At 33.9% G+C, this 22,669-nt stretch overlaps 9 protein-coding genes and 1 non-coding gene across 10 annotated transcripts; 2 read left to right on the top strand and 8 right to left on the bottom strand.

The window, feature by feature from the left end:
- Nucleotides 1-10: 10 nt before the first annotated feature.
- On the bottom strand, nucleotides 11-1,479 carry BX664DRAFT_204121 (uncharacterized protein). The gene is made up of 4 exons (XM_051540134.1): nucleotides 1,295-1,479; nucleotides 1,116-1,201; nucleotides 910-1,038; nucleotides 11-852 (listed from the first exon to the last, which is right to left on the bottom strand). The coding sequence occupies exons 1-4, from the start codon at nucleotides 1,428-1,430 to the stop codon at nucleotides 178-180; spliced, it is 1,026 nt and encodes a 341-aa protein (XP_051396597.1). The 5' UTR covers nucleotides 1,431-1,479; the 3' UTR covers nucleotides 11-177.
- Nucleotides 1,480-1,694: 215 nt separating this feature from the next.
- On the bottom strand, nucleotides 1,695-2,246 carry BX664DRAFT_388845 (membrane magnesium transporter-domain-containing protein; the record flags this gene model as incomplete). The annotated part of the gene is made up of 4 exons (XM_051549497.1): nucleotides 1,695-1,811; nucleotides 1,877-1,980; nucleotides 2,058-2,110; nucleotides 2,162-2,246. The coding sequence occupies 4 exons, from the start codon at nucleotides 2,244-2,246 to the stop codon at nucleotides 1,718-1,720; spliced, it is 336 nt and encodes a 111-aa protein (XP_051396598.1). The 3' UTR covers nucleotides 1,695-1,717.
- A 207-nt stretch (nucleotides 2,247-2,453) lies between these two features.
- On the bottom strand, nucleotides 2,454-7,712 carry BX664DRAFT_367031 (cell morphogenesis C-terminal-domain-containing protein; the record flags this gene model as incomplete). The annotated part of the gene is made up of 4 exons (XM_051548548.1): nucleotides 2,454-2,755; nucleotides 2,786-5,433; nucleotides 5,526-5,659; nucleotides 5,748-7,712. 4 exons carry the CDS (start codon nucleotides 7,710-7,712, stop codon nucleotides 2,454-2,456), a joined length of 5,049 nt encoding a protein of 1,682 aa, XP_051396599.1.
- A 930-nt stretch (nucleotides 7,713-8,642) lies between these two features.
- On the bottom strand, nucleotides 8,643-9,190 carry BX664DRAFT_252636 (cell morphogenesis protein N-terminal; the record flags this gene model as incomplete). Its single annotated transcript, XM_051540301.1, has 3 exons — nucleotides 8,643-8,858; nucleotides 8,917-9,021; nucleotides 9,089-9,190. Coding segments are annotated over 3 exons (423 nt in total), but the record flags the coding sequence as incomplete, so codon positions are not given.
- A 1,697-nt stretch (nucleotides 9,191-10,887) lies between these two features.
- Nucleotides 10,888-11,876, top strand: BX664DRAFT_341669 (HD domain-containing protein). Its single transcript, XM_051547041.1, has 6 exons — nucleotides 10,888-10,996; nucleotides 11,077-11,198; nucleotides 11,253-11,298; nucleotides 11,355-11,411; nucleotides 11,476-11,638; nucleotides 11,702-11,876. Exons 1-6 carry the CDS (start codon nucleotides 10,940-10,942, stop codon nucleotides 11,824-11,826), a joined length of 570 nt encoding a protein of 189 aa, XP_051396601.1. The 5' UTR covers nucleotides 10,888-10,939; the 3' UTR covers nucleotides 11,827-11,876.
- Nucleotides 11,877-14,399: 2,523 nt separating this feature from the next.
- On the bottom strand, nucleotides 14,400-14,576 carry BX664DRAFT_249982 (uncharacterized protein; the record flags this gene model as incomplete). The annotated part of the gene is made up of 1 exon (XM_051540285.1): nucleotides 14,400-14,576. A coding segment is annotated over one exon (177 nt), but the record flags the coding sequence as incomplete, so codon positions are not given.
- Nucleotides 14,577-15,456: 880 nt separating this feature from the next.
- BX664DRAFT_341685 (uncharacterized protein) lies at nucleotides 15,457-16,162 on the bottom strand. Its single transcript, XM_051547042.1, has 2 exons — nucleotides 15,937-16,162; nucleotides 15,457-15,833 (listed from the first exon to the last, which is right to left on the bottom strand). The coding sequence occupies exons 1-2, from the start codon at nucleotides 16,064-16,066 to the stop codon at nucleotides 15,652-15,654; spliced, it is 312 nt and encodes a 103-aa protein (XP_051396603.1). The 5' UTR covers nucleotides 16,067-16,162; the 3' UTR covers nucleotides 15,457-15,651.
- Nucleotides 16,091-16,697, bottom strand: BX664DRAFT_341686 (uncharacterized protein). Its single transcript, XM_051547043.1, has one exon. The coding sequence runs from the start codon at nucleotides 16,649-16,651 to the stop codon at nucleotides 16,271-16,273; it is 381 nt and encodes a 126-aa protein (XP_051396604.1). The 5' UTR covers nucleotides 16,652-16,697; the 3' UTR covers nucleotides 16,091-16,270.
- A 947-nt stretch (nucleotides 16,698-17,644) lies between these two features.
- On the top strand, nucleotides 17,645-18,578 carry BX664DRAFT_204275 (uncharacterized protein). Its single transcript, XM_051540135.1, has one exon. The coding sequence runs from the start codon at nucleotides 17,769-17,771 to the stop codon at nucleotides 18,246-18,248; it is 480 nt and encodes a 159-aa protein (XP_051396605.1). The 5' UTR covers nucleotides 17,645-17,768; the 3' UTR covers nucleotides 18,249-18,578.
- An 874-nt stretch (nucleotides 18,579-19,452) lies between these two features.
- BX664DRAFT_t121 lies at nucleotides 19,453-19,534 on the bottom strand. The gene has a single exon. It is a non-coding gene; the product is annotated as a tRNA-Ser (tRNA).
- Between the last annotated feature and the right edge of the window lie 3,135 nt (nucleotides 19,535-22,669).

Consider the following 22,669-nt stretch of genomic DNA (forward strand, 5'->3'; position numbering starts at 1 on the left):
AAGGGTAAAGAAATATGAAAGAAAAAAAAATTTTTTGTTCAAAATTATATTTTGGCAGATTTATTTTTTAAACAACGAAAAGTCTAAGGTATGATGGGGGGAAAAAAAATGCATAATGTAACAAAAATATATATATATATATAAAAAGAGAGAAAGAGGAGGGGGAATCAAAAAAAACTAATGTAATAAAGGTTGTCGTTGTTCACCATCATCAAAATGATCTTGTCCACTCCAATGATCATCCACTGTCTTTTGTTTTCGACACATACAAAACAGATAACGAAGACCACGATAAGCATTCATCAATAATTGTTTCACATCCTTCCAAAGACTAGGACGACCATGAATGATTCTTTCCGGACGAAGACGATCACGACCATCTATCATGACCTGAATACAAAACACAACTGCACCCAAGACACCTAAAGCTGTGGCTGCCGAGATCATAAACATGATGATTTGTTGATATCGTACGGCATTCATAATAGGCGCACCTCCCAAGATAGACCCACTCATCATCCCAGGAATCGAGATCAGACCAATCACAGACATTTGATTGATGGTAGGTAACATGGCCAATCGAACTGCTTCCACTGCTATAGATTGTCCGGCTTCCCATCGACTTGCTCCAAATGCTAGATAAGTTTCCATTTGTTCCTTATTGCTACTCACACTACTTAAACAACTACTGAGTGCCACCGCCATACCACTTAATAAATTGCCCAAGAGCATACCCATGGTGGGGATAAATGTTTGAGGTGCCCAAAAAGGTGTTTCATCCATGGCCCATTTTGTACCAATAATACCAACCAATAAAACCGAACATGCTGTAGACATCAATACTGATAAAAACTAAAGAAAGTTAAAAAAGTTAAAAAAAGAGATCATCTTTTTTTTTTTTTTTTTTACCATGCCACTATAGGATTGTTTTGATTTATTATAAACTGTTTCATAAGCACCAAGAAGAATCAATACTATAGTCATTCCCAATACTATCAAAGGATTATTTGCTTTGAATACATCTTCCAAGATATATCCCTAAAAAATATGGATAAACCTTTTTTTTTAATTTCCCGATAATATTATTTTTTTTTTTTTTTTTTTTTTTTTTTTACCATGATAGTCAGTTGAACTAAACATCGAACAGCTGCAATGATTAATGACTTTTCAAGTTTTAATTCCAAAAAAAGAGAAACTCCACCTAAATTAAAGAGAGAGAGAAAAAAAAAAGAAAAAAAAAAAGAAATGTGAGACGATAGCTTAAAAAAAAAAAAAAAAAAAAGGAAGACTTTACAATTGAACAAAATAAAACAACCAGCAATAGCCACATTTAACCAAGTAAGATTAGGAGTACCAATAGGATCTTGAGTTCCACCATTAGTTTCATTGGTTGCTAACCTTGTCAAGTCAAGAAGTAAAGACGGTGTCATGAGGAAAAAAAAAAGGGGAGTGTTTGGTAAAAAAGAAAAGAAGAAAAAAAAAATGAATTCGATGTCTCCCGCTTTTTTCCCAATAAAGTATTTCAACCACCGCGACACACCAACGACTTTATCGAATCTTCATCATCGATAGAAGGCACACCATTTGCATAACAATAGAAAATTTGTTTGAATATTTTATTATCAAAACTTCTCTTATAAAAATCATCATCCATTAAAGTCTAAAAAAAAAAAAAAAAAAAAAAAAAAACTAGACTAAAAAAAAAGTCCATCATATATCAAAGTTTTCTTTGTAATTGAGCCATGGTAGAGACCACTTTTCGATGATGAAAGGTGATGAAGGATGGTCGGGTATCTATTTTATCAATGGTCCTAATTTAAAAAATAGAAAAAAATATATATCATTGGAACACATACAATCTATTTTCAATACTTACATTTTCACAATTTCATTTTCCATCAAGATATTCTTGAAAGGGTCTGTGGACAGGATGACACCAACCAAAGCAATAAGCGCTGAACAAAGACATTCCACCACAATCTAATACATATATAAAAAAAAAAAAAAAGAGAGAGAGTCAATTTATTATTCAAATATTCAACTTCTTTTTTTCTTACTTCTAAAGGAAGGCTAGATTCAATATGATCCGTGGCTTTCAAATACGCAAGGTCTAACATATAAATATACAGTAAGTTTCCCTCTTTTATAATGATAAACTTACGTTCATAGGTAGAAAAAGCAGCGTGGCATAAAAAGAGACTGCCTATAAGAGCAATGGCTTTGCCAGTATAGACATGTAGACTCATATCAACAATGTAAAAAAAAAAAAAAAAAAAAAAAAAGAGACAAAAAAAAATTCAGAGAGAAAAAAAAAAAAAGGGATTCCAAATCCCGCATCCCCTTTTTGGACATGAAATTTATTATAAAAAAAAAAAAGAAGGTATACTACAGGTAGGTACAAAAAGTAGATAGAAAAAAAATAAAGAATCTAATGAATAATCCAGTTGGTATAATCATAATCCATGATGAAAGGAGGTCAAGGAACTGGAAGGTGTCAAATTTTCGGTATCTTCATTGAAAAAGTCGTCCAAATCTTTCAAAGCATTCATCAAATCTTCTCCATGTTGAGGAATGGTTGATCTTGATGATGATCCTTCGTGTGGTGATATAGTTGATGATGGTGGTGGTGCTGGTGGTGCTGGTGGTGGAGGTGGGGGTGGTGGGGGTGATGAAGTGGTTGACGTAGAGATGGATAAATCAGATAAAAGTTGTGTCATGGGATTGATATCTTGTTGATTCTTTTCATTTCTATCATCTATGGACCTAGGAGATGTTGTCATCATACCAGCTGCCACTGCCGTCACTGCCGTCACTTTTTCATCACCCGTCAATAAAGAGAAATCTTCAATGGAGAATTGAATGTTGTGTTCAATAGGTGCTTGGTTGGTAATGGATGAACATTCAAACACGACAGCATGAATGTTTTTTCTTGTCATCTTGGTACTTGCCATTTCATCCATACGCCAAATGGTGGTCGTTGAGCCATTGCAGGAATCCGTTTGAGTAGATAACGTAGAAGGAGCATCACTCGTTTCTTGTTGTTGTTGAGGTAAGGCCGAGATACCACTGTTCAGGATCGCCAATGCACGGTCAGCATAAGGGGTTTGTACAAGTTGTAACAAGGGCGTCAAGGTTGTCAAATCAATTTGAGCATTGGTCTGTAAAACATAAGGTACCAGCACTTCAATTAACATCAATGTCTTGTCACGATAATAATCCAACGTATTCTTGATCATCAATAACGCAAACATCAATGCTTCATTGCCTTGTTCTGTCAAATAAACAGATCGAAGAGAACCAACCAATTGTTTAAGATAATCCATTTGGAATTTCGCCTTTTGTTTGGGATAAGTCGATAACAGTCGTTGTATTTCACCAAGCCCCACGCGTTCTGCCAAAATTGATAACTCGTTGGCCAATTGCATCGCTTCAGCATGTTCCTCTTCTTGTTGATCCAATCCATATAAAAGTCGAGGTACCGCTCCTAATAATAAATACATGAATCGTGTAGGTGCAGGATCGATCAGAGGTAAATTGTCCAATAACATGATAGATCGTAAAATCGACCATGTCTTTTCTTCTGCCATGGCAAATTGTAATCCCTTGAGTAATAACGGTTGTAATCCATCAAATTCACTAGCCCAATGAACAGGAAAACTGTCTGTCAAAAGTGATCCCTTCAATAGTAGTTTGTCCAGTACCACTTCCAATAACGCCAAAGCTTCCACATGTTCCGAAGGGAAAGGACTATAGAGACAGGCCACTGCCGCCCAAAACAATTGAGGAAACTGTTCGATTTGAGTAGAATCCATTGCACGCGCCACCTCGGTCAATGTCAAGATGATTTCCAATGAAAACCCACGGATATCTTCCGACTTGTCTGCTGCCGTATTCGATAATCTAGCCAACATATCCGCCAACATGTGTTGATTGAAAGCAGGCATTAATCCTCGGAAACATTGGAAGGATCGACAAGCAATGTGCCGTACAGAACAACAAGTAGCCCATTTCAATGCTGTCTCGCCCCATTTTTGTCGTAAATCCCGGTCTTCATGACTGAATACGTAAAGAATGCGTTGTACCAGATCCTTGAGTTCTTGTGTACTTTGTAATCGTCGATTCTTGGTCGGTGTGATGTTTTCATAAGCCCATAATCGTTTCCCTTCTTTAGAAGATAACCATTCAATCACTTCAAGTCCTTGTCTTGACATATCAGCATCCAACGATTGGCGCACCACAATGGCATGAATCAAATTGATAAGAAGACATCTTGATTGATCACATACAATGCTTGTCAAATGATCCAGCTGAACAAAGATCGTGTGTAACAACAGAGGAAGATGAGGAGCCAGATCCGCGCCTGCTTCGATGGCCAAATCCACAAGATACACCATCGCCAATTGACCCTTTGAAAAAGCAGGTCGTTTCGCATAAGGAGGTAATACCTTGTCAGTATCTGCTACAAATGTCGTACCATGAAGACGGTTCAAATAATGATGACTGGTAGTTGTACAAGATGGATCCTTAATTTGAGGTACCATAGATCGAGGTGTGATCTCTGCAATAGCTTCTTCCACTACTCTGTTGAATGCTGGTGTACGACCAAGACAAACAAATACCCGTTTTGCATGCACCAAGAACCAAGGATTGCGTTTCTCTAGTCCCATGTCTAATAGATAGGTGATGATCGCCCGTACATTTCGTCCATGATCCACGAGTTGATTCCATAATGCTGCAATTTCCTTAACATAGATATCACCGAACTTGATGGTGAGATAATAAAGATTAGAAAGAACCACAAATGCCGTTGTGCTGAGTTCCACTTCTTGTCCATGAGATACTGGCGATGATGCTGCTGATGAAGATGATGATGATGGTGGTGGTGGTGCAGTAGTCGCTGTTGTTGATGATGAAGATGATGATGAAGTTGTTGGAATCATGGCTAATTCTACTTTTCGTAACCAAGGAATCAAATACCCTAGTACTTCACGTTGACTGTTGGCACTGATATGTTCAAATCGTTGAGTAATTTCCGAAAGCATGCTATAAGTTTGTTCAGGATGATCCACAGCTAGACGTGCTGAAAGTAATGTCTGTGTATGTTTGTAAATGGCCGGTAGACTACTGGTAATTCCAATTTCATATTCCTTGGCACAAGAATCCCCAAATACACGTTCTTCCACCGATCGTAAAAGTTGCATTGCTGATTTTCGAATCGATTTTTTCGCATCACCAGCCTTGAAAAGAGCAAGACTCATGATTTGATGAACATGACAAGGATAATCTTCAACACGAGCAATAATATCAGATACTGCTTGGAAATAACCTTGAGTAAATTCTAGTTTTGGATTGCCAGCATAACATTGTTCAATTATATCATCCAGTAGTAGAGGTTGATCTTGATTATATATCAATACAGCTTCCAAAGCTTCCCTGAAAAAAAAAAAAAAAAAAAAAAAAAGATAAGAAACAAAAGAATTGTTGGCTTCTTTTTTTTTTTTTTTGGTTTGATTTTCTCTTCTTACCTTGCGATTAAATGATTTTTGGGATCAGGGCTTTCAAATACAGCATCAATCCATCGAAGTACATTCAACATATCAAATTGAATCACGGCTTGTCGAGCTTTCTTTTGTCCAAGGAAGGTATATAAAGGTCCCCTCTATTAAAAATATATATATATATATATCAATAACTACCAAAAAAAAAAAAAAAAAAAAAAAAAAAAAAAAAGAGAGAGAGAGACTTACACATAACATGGCCATCGCTGAAAGAGCAGCTGTTTCCAAAGCCTTTCGTTCTTCTTCCATCAATTTAGTCATACTAGCACGATCCTTTGCTTCTTTGCATTGTTCCAAAACATCACGGATCATGGCTGCTTCACGAGTTCGGGTCACGTTTGCATATGCACCATAGCCACACCATTCTTCAAACATCTTGTATAGTGACAGTCGAGTTTCAAAAGACATGATCGCAGTCGGATCATCCAAAGTCATGACAACTTTGTAAACTTGTTCCACCAAACGACAAAGATACACCCGGAGTTTATGATATTCCCATTCCAATTGAACATCGGCACCACCTAAGAACACCTTGGTTTCCTTGATATAAGACATGATCAAGAGAGCAATAGTTTTGTAGTCATTGTCAAATTCAGTAATATGATCGACATGATGGGCTGTTAAACAAGATGCAGTAGAGGCCAAGACATGCATAAGGGAAATCCTTAGACGATCGTTCTTCTTGTTCCGTTTGTTTTGATATGGCTTTTGATTGTTGCGATGTTTGCCTTCATCCAAAATCATCCTTATCCATGACTGTAAATCGTTCATCAACGTCTTGTATGCATCTGGATGAACATAACCAAGTCCATAAATCGTCCCTTCACGAATAGGTCGGTTGTCACAAGGTAAGAAGGAGAGTACCAGTCGAAATAAATCAGATGCCGTTTCCAGTTTTTCCATTACTGCTGATCCTTTTCGTCCACTACTAACCCATGTTGCTGTAGGATATCGTCGATCAGCTTTCAGATGAGTAGTAGAAGAACTACTAGTTGGTCCTCGAGCTACTTCCGATTTTGTCGACTTGATGCCAACCTTGTCAGAGGCAGTAGCGCAAGCAAATGCCAGATACACTTTCCATTGATCAATCAAATCAGTTCCCACCATCATCTTTTGATTAGCATTGATACTTTTTGCCATACTAAGAGTCCCTGCTGCACCTGTTTTCACCGTTTCAAGAGATGCCAATAATGCTGGTTGAATTTGAAGTAATCGATCGCATATGTTATGTCGACAAAGAATCACCGTGTCCGGGAAATGTACAAATGCTCGTTTGATTAACTCCATGAAACAAGTATGCCAAATCCATTGATCTGTTGGATCATCCGATGTCGCTAATTGTACCAAGATAGGTGACGCTGTACGTCGTTGATATTGTTGAAGCCGAACTCGAGTTTCTATCGATAACTTGGTGCCCCAAAATTGATTCTTGTCCTTGTCAAATTGAATCAGTTCTTGTCCCACCGCTGCATTTTCAAGCAAGTCCAGTAAGCGCCCATACGTTCGTGTTTTCTTTTCATCTACATGTTCCCATAATTGCTGAATAAATTGTTGCGTGGACACCATCGTATCAGACAAACTACTATCATTGGCAGATGTTGTGATCACCAATGTTTCCACTTCCACTTGTGATTCCAGTCTTGCTTCAAGTTTGGCTGCCCATTGAATCATTTGAATCGCCATCTGTCGTACCATCCATGATTGACTACACAAAAACATCAATCCATTGGCTTCTGTTTCTTCCACCATGTCGAATAATCGTGTTACATCCGATTGTACATCTGCACTGAGACTAGGAGAAGGACATGCCATAACGATTTCCCGTAAGGAACCTAACTCTACTTGATTTACCCAAATAGCCAATAAATCCACATACAGTTGTAGAACACCACCACAAGTAGGATTATCTTCTTGATCACATCTACCACCAAGTCCATTTGCAAGAGATACGATGACATTTGATACCTTGTCCTCTAAACGATAAACAAATCTTGCATAACCAGTGACCACTGTTTGACTATCAATTTGCTTGGCAATACGACGAAGAGCTTGAGATGCAGCCTGGATGACTTCAGGATCAATATGGACTGTATATCTTGCCAACATTTCTACAACACGAGGTAACGGAAGTCCAGCAGGCATTAAACGAGGCATAGCATCCAAGATAGCTCGTAATAATTCAAAATAAGGTTGTTTATCTTTAGCATAAGATACCGCAAAATGACTGTATTGATATTGTACTTGAGGTCCACTGCTGTCCGAAGTCCCACTTCCTCCGCTTGTAATAATCGCAGGTGCAATGACTCCACCATTGTTTCCAACCATTGTATTTGCAAAAAGACTGTTGCCAGTAAGACTACGAGAAGCACCACTACTGTCGCCCATCAAACTGTTGCTGTGATGTTGAAGACTGTTGCTGATAAAACTACCACTACCATTTGGACTTGATCCACCAAAACCGCTGTTGTTGATCATACTATTGTTTGTATTTCCTGATATCATTGACATTTGTCCAGAAGTTGTTTCTATTTTCGTTCCTGCATTTATTGCTGCTGTTACAGATGATGATGAAGAGGGTGAGATGGCAGCATTATCTGAAGGAGAGCAAGAGGTCAATGTTCCACTAATGTTCGTCACCATAGATCGTTGAATAATGTTCTTTTCATCCAATACAAGTAACCTTCCAAACGACTGATCCAAACTAACCAATGCCCTTGTCAATGTATCCTCCATTTTATCTGTTACTTCCATCTTGATTGCACGAATAGGAGCCGTCAATACATCAGCGCTACAAGCCATAAAGATACTTGATAATCCAGTAGAAGCCATATCTGTATCGACGGGGAAAGGAGGTCGCTGCTTGTTGTTTTCCAAATCCGATAATAAGAGTTGAAATGCACGAATAGCTACAATCATACGCTCAGGACTAAGATATTCCCAATGTATCACAGATGAGGAATGAGGGCTGCTAGATGTTTGGGAACTCCCTGTTGTTGTAGATGAAGATGTTTGATTTGATGCCGTTCCCATTGATAATTGATGATCCATATTTAAAAGATAATAAACGATATTGTTCATTGCTGTTTCTACGTCGCGCATCAAGGCATAGTAAGTGATAAGAATAAGGTGATCCAATGATACATCAGAAGGGTAAATAGAGCGTCGAAAAGGAGGAAAGAGAGTTTTAATCACCAAGTCAAGTTTTTTGAATGTTGTCGAGGTACTTTCGGTGCATCTGAAGAGATAAGTCCATGTCAGACGTGAGACACATCCAAGTGCCATTTGACGGGTATATTTATCCTAAATAAATAAGAAGAAAATCAATTGAAATGTTCGTATACTTGTTTCATTTATTTACCTTGCTGAACTTTTGATAACAACTATCCAATACAGATAACCAATGTTGAGCAAAAAAATCCTTTCGACTAACACATAATAAAGTTGTCACCAATGGAAAAGCCACCTAATCAAAAAATCCAATTCAAAATAATTAAGTACAACCTTTTTCTTCTTTTTTTTAGTTAACTTACATTTATATGTTTTGGTTTCAATGTCATTTTCAAAGCACGAGGATAGACAAGATCGACAGTTTTTGCCCAGGCAGGAAAGTTGACTTCTGCTACGGCTACTTCAGCAACAGGAAGCAAGAGTTGGACAAATAATCCAGCATACGCATGTTTCACCTTGATACCATGTGAGTTTTTGAAAAAGCCAGCACAACTTGACAAAAAATCAGCAGTTTCTTCCAAAGCATCCACGGGATAAATCTAATCAGAAAAAAAAAAAAGAATAAAATGAGATCAAAAAGAAGTAGATATATATATATATATATATTGTTTACCTTGATTTTGAGAAATCGCATACCACGAATCAACATTTCCATATGAGATTGACGTTCCTTCATGATAGTATGACTGTTGTATTTTTCCAATTCGGCAATGAATCGATCACTGACAGAAGCAAATCGAATATTTGATAATTCTCCAATAAGTTCGGCAAAAAGGTCCATACTGGCGGTACGATTTCTTGATCGTTTAATGGCTTCCCTAAAAACAACAATAATAATAATATTATTATCAGCATGTGATGATTAAAATAATAATAATAATAATAATTAACTTACGGATCAGGTTTCTTCAATTGATTGAATACAATTTCTTCTAAATTTTCACCTTGTTCATCTGGTAAAGCATCAGGAGTAAATCTTTGGACAATAGCAATCAATGTACGACAGAGAATATAAACAGAAGCAAGCTATAATAAAGAAATACAAATAGTAAATAAACATGCGCATAAACATTCCATCTTTTTAATGATGAATCTTACTGATTGACGTTCTTTCAGAATAGATTGAACATCCCTAGCACGAGATAATGGGGCTGCTTCACTATTAGAAAATATATATTTTTAGTTATGTCATAATTTACTTTTTCTTTTTTTTTTTTTCTTTACCTCATTCGTTTCACTAACATTGGATCTAATGGTTCAATTTTAGTTTGCCGCCACCGCATAACAGCATCAATGACCGGTTTTTGTTGTGTAGTTGCCAATTTTGCCAAAGATTGTATCAACCTGTCAAACACTGGATCCGAATCTTCACCAAGTAATAATCGTAAATCCATATCGATTTCCTAAATCAAAAAAAAAAAATCATATATTAGTAAAACTATATAGATTATTTTCTTTTTTTTCTTTTTCTTTCTGTTTTTCTGTTTTTCTTACCACACCAGTGTTCAATACCATGGTCATTTTCTTGTCGGCTAATTTTTCGAATTGTTCAAATACAACATTTAAAGCATAGTCGGAACTAAGGATGCCAACTGAAGAAGAAGAAGAAAAGATGGCATTGGTAGGTAATTTCATTGTTGGTGACGTTGATTTTCCAAGTTGTATCGTTTTATCTTTGTTGTTTGATTGTTGCCTTTCAAGATACCGAGAAGAATTATTAGGTTTTAACAATCCATTTGTATTATTATTATTATTAATGTTGCTTGTTATTGTATCTGGAAGATTGATTGGAGGAGTAGGTGGAGATATAGAGGGTATCCTATGATGAGTTTTATTTGTTGAAGAATGCATATTATTTGATGATAAACTACCAGCTGGTGCTTCGCGATGATCAGTAGAAGACGTTGGTTTATTGGTATTGGAGGATATAGAAGGTGTGAAAGAATGTTGTAAACGTGACAGGGGCATATCAATTAGAAAGAAGAAAAAGAAGAAAAAAAAAAAAAAAAAAAAAAAAAAAAGGAAAAAAGGGAAAGGGGAGTTTTAAAAATCAAGAACGAGTGATTGAATTTTTCGTCAAAAGAACACAAAAAAAGTTGGCCGTTAAGCCGAATTATTTTATTTGGTTCCCTCTTTTTACAGTTGCAAAAAGAATGTCAAGTCAAGCTAGCAATATTATACGGTTTTTACATACCATAGAAGGTTTAAAGGTAAAAAACTTTTTTCAAATTTAGTTTTATATTCATAAGATTCATTCTCTTTTTTATTATTATTATTATTATTATTTTAGCGTACCAAACGTACAGGTTGGCTTGATAATGGGATCAAAGAACCAGAATCAATTGCAGATCATATGCATCGTATGGGTATTATGGCCATGTTGGTGGACGATCCTTCTTTACAACGTGATAGGTAAATTTTTATAATTTTTAATAGAATAATGAGCTTAAAGCAATTCATATATAGGTGTATCAAAATGGCCATTGTACACGATCTAGCAGAAGCTGTAGTGGTAAGTTCTATGGATAACATTGTATTTAATATAACTCATATCAACTTTATATTTAGGGTGATATAACTCCACATGCTGGTATCAGTAAACAAGATAAATTTAATATGGAACAAGTAAAAGAAGCATTTTACATATACATAGATATTATATTTATTTCATTCTTATTAAAATATATAGAACGCAATGAATGGATTCAAACAATTATTAGGTGATACTACAATGGCACAGGAAATAGTCAATTTATGGCATGAATATGAAGAAGGGAAAACACCTGAAGCTTTATTTGTCAAGGATTTGGATAAGTTTGAGATGATTGTACAAGCATTGGAATATGAAAAATGTAAGTATTGAAAAAAAAAAAAACAGGTCTTGTATTCATCTAAAATTGTATTATTATGTATAGCCGATAAGAAATCTTTAGAATCATTTTTTGAATCTACTCGTGGTAAATTCAAGCATCCTGCCGTCAAAGCATGGGTTGAAGCATTATATCAAGAACGTCAAGAAAGCAACAATATCAAGAAATAGATTAATCTAGATTATTATTAAAACAATAAAACAAACGATTATTATCATCATCCTTCTTTAAGGTCTCTTTCTTTTATATATATATATATATGTGTGTGTGTTTGTGTGTGTGTCTTTCTATTCATTCTATTATCTCGTCGTACAACATGATTTGCATTATTTTGAATTGTATGATGTGACCTATCAAGAAATAAACTGTAAAAAAAAAAAAAAAAAAAAAAAAAAAAAAAAAGAAAGAGATGTCTTCATCAATATTAAAGATAGAGACATGATGACAATAATATTCACAAAGTTTCAAATCATATTTTTATTCATTCTGCACAACAGTACATGACATCCAGAGGTATAAGACTACCACTACCTTCTAAACTATTGGTATCAACACTAACTACAACGTCCATATCAACATCATCATCGTTCCTGCCTTGTTCCAGTATCATCGTCGTTACTGTCGTAGTAGGTTCTGTCCTTCGAGCTTTCTTGGGAGGAAGATACTCCTTTTGTAGAGCAATGTTGTTATTGGTGTATTTTTCATCCTCGTCATGTTCCAAAATATCTGTAGCAAAAAGAGTTTCAACTGTCTTGTCCATCATAATATCGTCCTCCAAGTCACTTGCATCCAGGTCATGTATCAAAGAAGTATTGGATAATGAAGGAAACCAGTTATCATTGTTATCTTCGTCTTGGTCATTGTTGCTGTTGTTAAATGAATTCATTATATCTAGACTTTCCACATCACTGCTATCGTCTTCAACTATGGAAGGAACTGTTAACATGTGCGGTAAAAGAATCCTTACTTCGCCTTCATCCAATTCACGCACAACAACAGAAGATGTCATAGGATGCATGCTGCCATCTCGACCATAGGTGGTAGTGGAATAGGATTCGTGTCCGTGACCCATTTGTTGTACAAAGAAAGAAAAAGAAGACGAGAGAAGGGGGGTGAGTCCTGTTTTATGCCTATTTTTGGAACGCCGGTCTGTGACCAAAGGAAAAAAAAAAGAAATGGGGAACTGATCACCATTCATTTAGAAACGTTCATGAGAGATATGACGTATCATCAAAGAGTACCAGATTCATTTTATTTTTTATGATGATGGAGTAATAAAGTATTATTATTTACTATGATCTTTATTTATTTATTATTATTATTACTGTTTTTTTGGTGAAGGATTTGGTATGGAACTATAAACGTAAATGGGATTGTTGATAAGGATGAAAATACGTCAGAACGGCATCATATATGTATGTAGGAGTATAGAAGAGAGGCAAAGCAAAGATGGAATATCGCCTTTTAAGGAATAGTTAACTACCAGGACTTGTTTTACTACAATTCATTTAAAAGAATAAAAAAAAAAGGAAGATACGGACGATCAAGACTTTGCCTTATCATTTCGACAAGCAATGGCGTCTGCTTTTTTTTTTTTTTCTATGAATCTATTTCTATTGGTGCCCAGATTACTATCATTGAGGGTGGGGAGGAAGGCGGCATGACGCGTGCGTTGACCGAAATTTCTAGACAGGTGACACTAAAAAAAAAAATGTCGCGACAGAATTAAAAAAAAAAAAAAAAAAAAAAAAAAAAAAAAAAACGGGGCTAAAAATCAACCAATACGAAAACGAGGACACGACAAAAAAGGAAAGAAAAAAAAAAGGTCAACGATTTTTATTTAAAATACAAATATACAAATGGTGGTATAATACCTAACGATAAAAAAAAATAATCATCATCAAATATATGAGGAGTAATACAAAAAAGTGGGAATGAAAAAGAGAGAGAGAGAGAGAATAAATTATGGAAAGAAAAGAAATGGACAAAAAAAAAAGGGGAATAAGGAATTGACATTTTAATCTTCTTGGGTATGGTGTCCAAACATCATCATAGCTTCGGCAGCCGCAGTAACGGGTGATGAAGGTGCTTTGCCAGTAGTAATAATAGTAGTAGTAGTTGTTGTTGAAGGTAAATGATGGTCGTGATCTTCGTGGTAAGGATCACTATCGTCACTGTCATGATTCGTTCCTAATTCAGATAACTGCTGATGACATGTATGATGAGAATCATCCGTATCCTGTTGTTGATCTTGTTGTTGTTCAGTCATGGCTATAGCATAAGATAAGTAATCTAAGGAACTTTTGATATGTCGAGACTGTTGTTTTGGTTCTGATGTAGAGTTGATGATGGTAGCAATGCTAAATGGTTTATTGGAATTGATTTGATTAACGGATTCATCATCAGTAGGTGGTGAAGGTGGTGTATGAGTATGAATGCGTTTTCGTTTGCGATCCAGTGAATCATAAGAATGATCATCATCATCATCATCATTGTTGTTGTTGTTGTTGTTATTGAAACGCTGATTATCATCGTGTGGACTGTTACTGAAGGGTGACGATGAAGCATCATCTGATAATAATAAAGTGGATGATCCTGATGTGGTAGGTGTTGAGAATGATCGAGTCAATTTAGCCTTCTTTTTTTTTAGCTGAACATGGTGTGAATGACGACGATAATGATGAGTAGAAGAAGGATTATAAGACATAAACCCGCTTGGATGATAATGATAATGAGGATGAAGAGTTCTATTGTCAAGAATGTCACGTTGTGTAAACCGGGGTGTCGGTAATGCATCAATCATTTGCCGTTGTCTTTCTTTCCAAAATGATTCCACATCCAAAAGTGTATTTTTTTCCCAACCATTGCGTAACTTGAACTTTGCAAAACCCAATCTGGTCTTGAGTGACTCTAAATGCTGTACGACGAAAAAAAAGAAAAAGGAAAAAAAAAAAAAAAAGAGAATTGTCAGAAATCATTCTCAATAATGTTGAATAATATTTTTTTTTTTTTTACCTTGGACATATCAATATCTTGATGTCCTCTGTATAAGTTATGATTCGTCATTTATAAAGAAGGTAAAAAAAAAAAAAAAAAAAATTTATATATACAAAAAGAAAAAAAATGCTATAAAGCACAAAAAGAAAAGAAAGTTGAATGAATAAGGAAGAAAGATGAAAGAATAGAAAATCGATTATCCCCTCCCCCTTAAAGAAATCTGAATGGACGCGGTCCCTTTTTTTTTTATTTTCTTGAAAATATCGCGCACGGCACATTTGGGGGGTCGTACCTTATTAGATCTCCGTGTGTGCACTTTGATGCCGATTGTCCCCCTAGAAATTGGGAAAAAAGAAAAAAAACGCGGTACTCAAAGCGCGACACATTGACTTTTTTTTTTTTTCCTTTTTACCTCTCTCTAACGTCACTTTGTCGTCCTATCTTTTTTTTTTTTTTTTTTTTTTTTTTTTTTACATTCGTCCTTAATTTTCCTTTTTTGATGACTCATAATGATTATCATCATATCCCTTCATACTTTTTTATATTTGTTTTAACAAAACTAGAATGAAATTTCTTTCAAAACATAACATCTCTGTTCACAATCAGTCATCATCACCTATTCATCATTACATATCATCTGTTCATCACACATTACTTATTCATCATATATCACGTATTCTTCACATATTACTTATCCATTACATATCACTTATTCATCACTTATCATCCATTACATATCATCTATTCATCACATATCATCCATTACATATCATCCATTTTACCCATGATCCAGAGACTTATAAAAAGAGTAAATAAGAGATTTTATTTGAGTGGTATCAACAAAAGGGAGGACTGTACTACCAAGAGACCAATGTACATAAAAAGAAAAGAAAAAGGATCGACTACAATGGAAAACAGCAAAATGCAATACATCCCGGACTATGAATACCCCACAAGACTTATTCTATGTCCGCGAAACAAGAGAGAAAACATATCAGTTAGAGTTGCATAAAGTATGTTAACCTATTGTTATTATTACCTGAAGTTTGATTGGCTCCATATCCGACTCGAGATGGTTCATCTGTAGGTACTTGTTGGTAACGTAAACCTCCACTTTCAATATCTTCGAATGAGTCATTGTACTTATGGACAATATAGAAAGCATGAATCACACCGGGAACTATACAAAGAAAGAAAGAGAAAAAAAGAAGAAAGAATATATAAAGATGAGAATATATATATATAAATGTTGAATGATTAAAAAAAAAAAAAAAAAGACTTACTTGCACCAAGTATGGTCAAACAAACACTTATCAAGAGATCAACATTACAACCACGTTTGATGAAAACGGCAAGAGGAGGGAAGAAAAAGGCAATGACAAATAAAGCTATATCTCTACCAGAATACGCCATTTTGTTTAATATATAAGTTTGTATTAAAAGAAGAAGAAAAAAAAAAAGAAAAGGGAACGAAAAAAGAATTGAGCGCCAAGAAGGAAAAAATACCCATGCTTGGCTGCCTAGATAAATTTAAATACCGGTACTGCTGTGTCATTTGTGTGACACATCCATTTCAACCTTTATTATTTTAAAAGACATATTCATGTGTTAATATAACTATTTGTGTACAAGCTTAAAGCTTTGAACATTTAAGGTAGGTGAAATATTATCTTGATTGCCTTGGAAAGTCTTGCTATGACCTTGGTAAGCATGCTTGTCATAAACAGTAATTTGAAGCCAATCAGGAGCAGTCAAAGAACCTACGACAGGAATATTGGCATTTGGACGACCAACATGATTACCTTCACCTTCACTATCAAGTGAACCACAAATAAATCCAGCTTGTTCTTGTTGATTAGGTTTCTTGTAAAAGTAGACACAGAAATCATCAGTATCACGGGCCACCAAGTCATTTTGTTTAACATCACCAATAGGACTAGCCAATACTTGTCCACCAAGAAGAACACAAGCTGTTAAGGTAATCAGAGAGAAACGCATTTTGATTGATAATATATTTGAAAGATAAAACTAAATAAAAAAAAAAAAAAAAAAAAAGAGAAATCATCTCCTTCTTTTATATCTTTTTCCCTGCATTTTTGTCTATTTTTACATCCAAAACTTGATCCCTTCTTTTTTTAGTCCATCATCCTTTCTTTTTATTTTTTTTTTTTGAAATAAAGGACCGAAGGATAACTGATTTTCAATCAAAAGAGAAAGATTTAGAAAACTGTGCCTCAAAAATTACCTATTTATAATCAAAATAAAAAAAAAAATACTTATGAACGAACTCTTACTTTAAAAAAAAAAAAGGATATATTTTTATATCCTCAACGATAACTCTATATAGAAATTTGCTAACGTTAAAAAAACTGTGCCCTCTTTTTCGCTCTTTTTCTTTGTACAACTTTAGAACGAACATATAATAATGTATCTACATGAAACTAAAATCATTTGCATGATGCGGACATTCAACGCTTTCAACCCCTCCACTTTCCATCCCCCCCAAAAAAAAAGCATCTACCATCTACATAAAAATGATCCAAAAAAAGAAAAACTCTTCATTGGTAAATATTTTTACCTCCTGATTGCCACACTGCCACACTTCTTTTTCTTTTTGCCCTTCCATTTGTAACTTTAAATCTCATCTTATTTGTATTCTCTAGTTTAGCAGAGGTACATCATCCCTGTTTATGTTATCTGTGATAAATCATCATCATTGCATTTATAATACATCATCCTATCATATCATAACATCAATTTGTGTCTATGATCAATCAAATCCTCATAGAACAAATGATCACGGGATATGATCATCCAAGTACAAATGTTGGTAACGATTAACCATTTCAGGTAACATCCAATGCAATTTTCATCGTTGATTACCAGGCTCTCATACGGAAAGGTTGAAAGCTCAACAAAAAAAAAAAAAATAAAAAATAAAAATCACACTACTTAATTTTAAGCTGGTGAGTTTGAAACTTTTGCTTGTAAAATTTCCCCAAACTCTCTTTTTCTTTTTCTCTCTCTCTCTATTTCTTTACTTTCGTTTCTAGCCTATGATTTATAATACAACTTATATGTCTTTTCTCTATTTCTCTCCGGATAGTGACATGGCATGTCTCTAATTATGGCATCGTCATTTGTATACCAAACACCAAAGGTAATGTTAAAAAGTAGAAGAATAAAAGATGAATGGGAAAAAATAATACTAACCTCTTTTTATGATTCCTTTTTTTTCGAAATCCCTTTTAAGATTCATGTGAAAAACGCAATGACTAGATGGTATGTTATCGTTTACTTCGTCTTTCTTTTTTTTTTTCTTTCATCTGGTAAGTCATCCTTTTATTCTTTCTCATTTCCTTTCTCACACTTCTTTTTTTTTGGAAATAAGATGCACTATCTTCCTTTTTCTTTTACTGTTCCTTTTTTAGGCTTTCTCTCATTCCCTTTCCATATCTCTCTCTCTCTCTCTCTCTCTCTCTCTCTCTCTCTCTCTCTCTCTCTCTCTCTCTCTCTCTCCATCTTGCATTCAACTAATCTAAGTGATACTTCACTATGTTTTTTTATTCTTATTGTGCACAATCGATGTGAATAGAGGACGCGATTACATGGATTTACGAATGCAATAACCGGAATGCAATACAATCGAAAGAATTGCGTTGGACGTACAATTGGATTAACCACATGAATGTGCAACAGAATTCAACAGGATTGGTAATACTACAACTTCAATAGAAGAGGTTTGCAGTGGAGCTTGGGCAAGAAAAATCAGTATATCATGATCTTCTTCTCGTTTAGCTGGTCTCTTCCCTTGGTTTGACTTTTTATTGTGATGATGCTTTTATTCATACTATAGTAGTCTTATTATATTATGCCTTCCCTCTTTATACAATTACATTAATAAAATCTTTTTTTTTTTTTTTTTTTTTTTTTTTTTACTATTAATGCTGTATAATCGTTACATCTAATATTCCTGAACCGACTCCAACAATCCATTATTGTATAATTCAAATAATACGTTATTACTCTATCATTATTAGAATTCATCATCCATCAACAACCTCAACAAATAATCATTGATCTTCTGTGCCATCCAACAATCAATCTTATCCTTTCCAAATCTATTCTTTTTTTTTTTTTTTTGCCATATAGATCCAATATTCACAACGGTCAAATAATCAAGACTGCTATTTTTCATGTTCTGTCACACTATAAGGGAAAAAAAAAAAGGAAACAACTCCACAATTTTTTTTTTCTTTTTCTCTTTCTCTGTTCTCAACATGGCTGCGACCATTCCTTTTTCTTTTTTTTTTTTTTTTGTGTCAACGGCGACAATCATTAATAACTACGGTAGCTACGGCTATTTAATGGACATATTTTCATTTTTATTTAGTTTTTTTTTTCAGTTAGGTTTTTTTTTTTTTCTTCTCAATAAAAAAAAAATAACAATCATCAATTACAAGTCTTTATTTTATTCTACAAATCATTATGCCAAATCTGGTTTTCTAAGATCTAATCACTCAAATTTTGTTGACTGATAAAAAGATGATCATACATGCAGTTTTTTTTTTTTTTTTTTAACAACAACATCATCAATATATATTCCAATCAGAAGGAACCATCCACTCAAAAAATCTACATCATTACAAAAAAATTATAACAATTCTATTCTTATCCAAAAAAGAAAAATATGATCATCGATCACCTTTGTCAAATCTAACAAAAAGAAAAAGTATCAAAGAAACCAAAAAAGGATACATTAATTCAATCTCCGACAGCGATCAAATATAAAAAGGAATCGTCGCCTGCAGGATTCGAACCTGCGCGGGCAGAGCCCAATGGCTTAGCAGGCCATCACCTTAACCACTCGGTCAAGACGACCTATAAAATCAGGGTTCTTAAATTTCATTATATTCCTCATGATTAATTTCAGCCAATCAGAAACAAGTATTAGCCATTTGGTGCTACTATGTCTCAATTCTGGTTGGAAACAATGTGATGATGATCATGCCAGAGCGGGGTTACAAATCCTGGTCCTCCTCTTTTTTTTTTTTTCTATCATTGACTTTTCGATTTTCTATCTTTTCTGAATATACTTTATTCTATTTTTATATTATTTTATATTTTATATTTTATTTTATCATTAATATATACTTCTCTTGATTTGTTTGAACTTTTTATTGTATTTCTTTTGGTGTTTACATTGTTAGTTACATTTTAACATTCTTTTTGATTCATTGTAATAAAACACACTTTGACTCAATTCACAGACGATTTTCCCCAAGTGCCTTCACGTTTTTTTTTTTTTTTTTTTTTTTTTTTTTTTTTTGTTAATAGTTGATTGATTATTTTTATTTAATAAAAATATGATGGATTAATTGATGTTTTGATATTTTTATAAGAAAGATTAATAATAATAGTGTATTATACAGTATTTGTATGATACTAAGATAGTTGATTGGATTAACAAATATAAAAATAATAATAAAAGACAAATCGAAAATACGATGAGACTGTTGATATAGTTTATTTCAATAAGAATTGAATGAGAGAGAAAAAAAAAGAAAAAACTATTCTAATCCAATCTTAAATGACAAGAAGCTGAGATCTTAAAGTTACACAATAATATCAGTCTAGATACGACAGATACAATATTTTTACACTTTGTTCACTAATAGATGATGCAGTTTCAAAATAGGATGTCGACAAAATAGGAAATAATATATTAAGTATAGAAAAAAAGAATGGATGATGGGATGAAGAGATGGATAGATGACAAGGAGAACAGGAATGAAGTTATCATAAAAAGAAAAGAAAAAAAATAGTTAGTTCTATGTATGAAACATCCAAATTTTTAATAATCGATGCTTACCAAAATAACAATAATATAATAGTAATCAATAAGACAAGCCAAAGATGAAGAAGTAGTAGTAGATAAAATATATATAAAAAGGATAAAATAATTATGAGCCAAAACTTTTTTTTTGCTTGCTTGCTTTTTCTTTCTTGATTTACCTGTACGCAACAACTTTCGTCATTGCTTCAGTGACTTCAACAATCATCCAAAGAGAAAAAAAAGGGGGATGATGAACCATAGTTTGATGGCAGTCGTGAATAATACAGAAAAAAAAATTTAAAAACTAAAAAGATATAAAAAAGAAGATGATACTAAAGACTAGGATCATTGTTAATATCATCATCATCATCATCATCATCATAATCGTATTTTTAAAAAAAAAAAAACTTACTAGGAAGCAAGAAGGAAGCAAATAGACCAGATGGTCCGTCTTAACCTTGTTAGGTTGTGTTCCAGAAAAAAAGAGACTTGTATTGATGTGGATGTAAGAAAATCTTGTATTTGTATAAGTTGGTTTAAAAATTGATATGAAGAAAGATAAGGAGGTTATAAATGGAAAGAAAAAGAAAGAAAAAGAAAGAAAAAGAAAAGAGAAAAAAAAATGGTACATTTTAATATTTTTCACATGTAAAAACAAACAGACCCAGCAATGTAGAGGAACCTAACAAAAAAAAATAAAAGGTTTCAGTAATCTTGCATTAAATTACTGCGATAAGATACATTCATAAATGTAAGCATGTGATGACAAAAATAATCAATGGCAGCATCACCAGACGTCAATATTATTAAACTCCTCTGAATATAATGAGGGTATACTACAACATGTCATATAATTCTATTCGGTATAAATATTGCTATAGTACTAGAAGGTTGTATAAGAGGGTTCTATACATGTAAATATACTTAGTAAAACAAAATATAAAAATACATCCAAATATAAAATAAAAAGCACATCATAAAGAGTGTTATTTCAGAACATGATGAGGTGTAATAAAAAAGATAAAAAAAAATAAAAACTTTGTTATACAAAAGTAGGCTCATCTTAAAGTATAGTGAATGTACTATAAAAATGATTTATTATATAATAAACTAACTAAAAAACAATAACAATAACTCATATACTAAAAAAATAACAACCCCAATGACGGCTATCACTATTAACGCATCCTTGTATCCTAATCCAAAACCACGTATTCCAGAATATACATTCGTTTGTCCACAATCGATTATTTGACCTTTTGCAATTGCATTTCTCATGTCAAGAATCGTGCGTTTTCGTTCCATACAATCATCTGAGAAGTAATCCTTTCGATTTCGAGAATTGCTTGATGAAGGGCCTACGACCAAAAAAATCTTCCATTGCGCTACTGATATTCTATCACTTCTCCAATGAGCATTTCTGTCGAATGATCTGATTATCGATGTGATGATAAAGCGTTCCTAAGTCATTTAAATATATAAATGAAATGATCTTCGAGTATCGTGATATGAATACTTTTTTTTTTTTTTTTTTTTTTTTTTTTTTTTTTTACCTATTTATAGAGAGATCGAAACAACATGCAATATTGTTGTTCTCGTTTTCTTTCTTCCATAGCGTCGATCCATCATATTCATCATATACATTGTACTATATCCAGTTGTTGCTCCAGTCATCATTCGTCTTGTCGTCGCTGTATAATTGGTATGGTTCCTTTTCTGCAATCGCTAGGTGAATGGCTTGCTAACCCTAATGCTAATGACACCAATCTTTGCTCATAAAGTTGTACACACAAGTTTTGTTGATGTTCAGACCAACCATCGAAAAGACTATCCATAATAACTTGATACAGTACTGCAGATGGGTTATCATTAATAAACTTGATCAGTTGCTGCTTATATTCTTCCATTGGTCTTGGTCTCGGTCTACGCTTTCCTTTCCTTTCCTCCGTCAGCTGTCTTTCCTTGTATGTTTTTCTCCATCATTGAGCTGTTCATTCGCTGACCCCAAACATCTTTCATGCTTTTGAGGTTGACACCAGTTTTTCCAAATGAGAAAGGGTAATATGAGAATTTGAATTGATTACAACAAGTATTATATGTATGGGAATTGGTCTTTTACCTTTTGCTTGCGTTCTACGATCGGGTCATTCCATTGTGGTATATTCCTCTTGTTCTTCCTT

The sequence above is a fragment of the Halteromyces radiatus genome, assembly GCF_025201355.1.
Source record: "Halteromyces radiatus strain CBS 162.75 chromosome Unknown BX664scaffold_9, whole genome shotgun sequence".
NCBI classification, from domain to species: domain Eukaryota; kingdom Fungi; phylum Mucoromycota; class Mucoromycetes; order Mucorales; family Cunninghamellaceae; genus Halteromyces; species Halteromyces radiatus.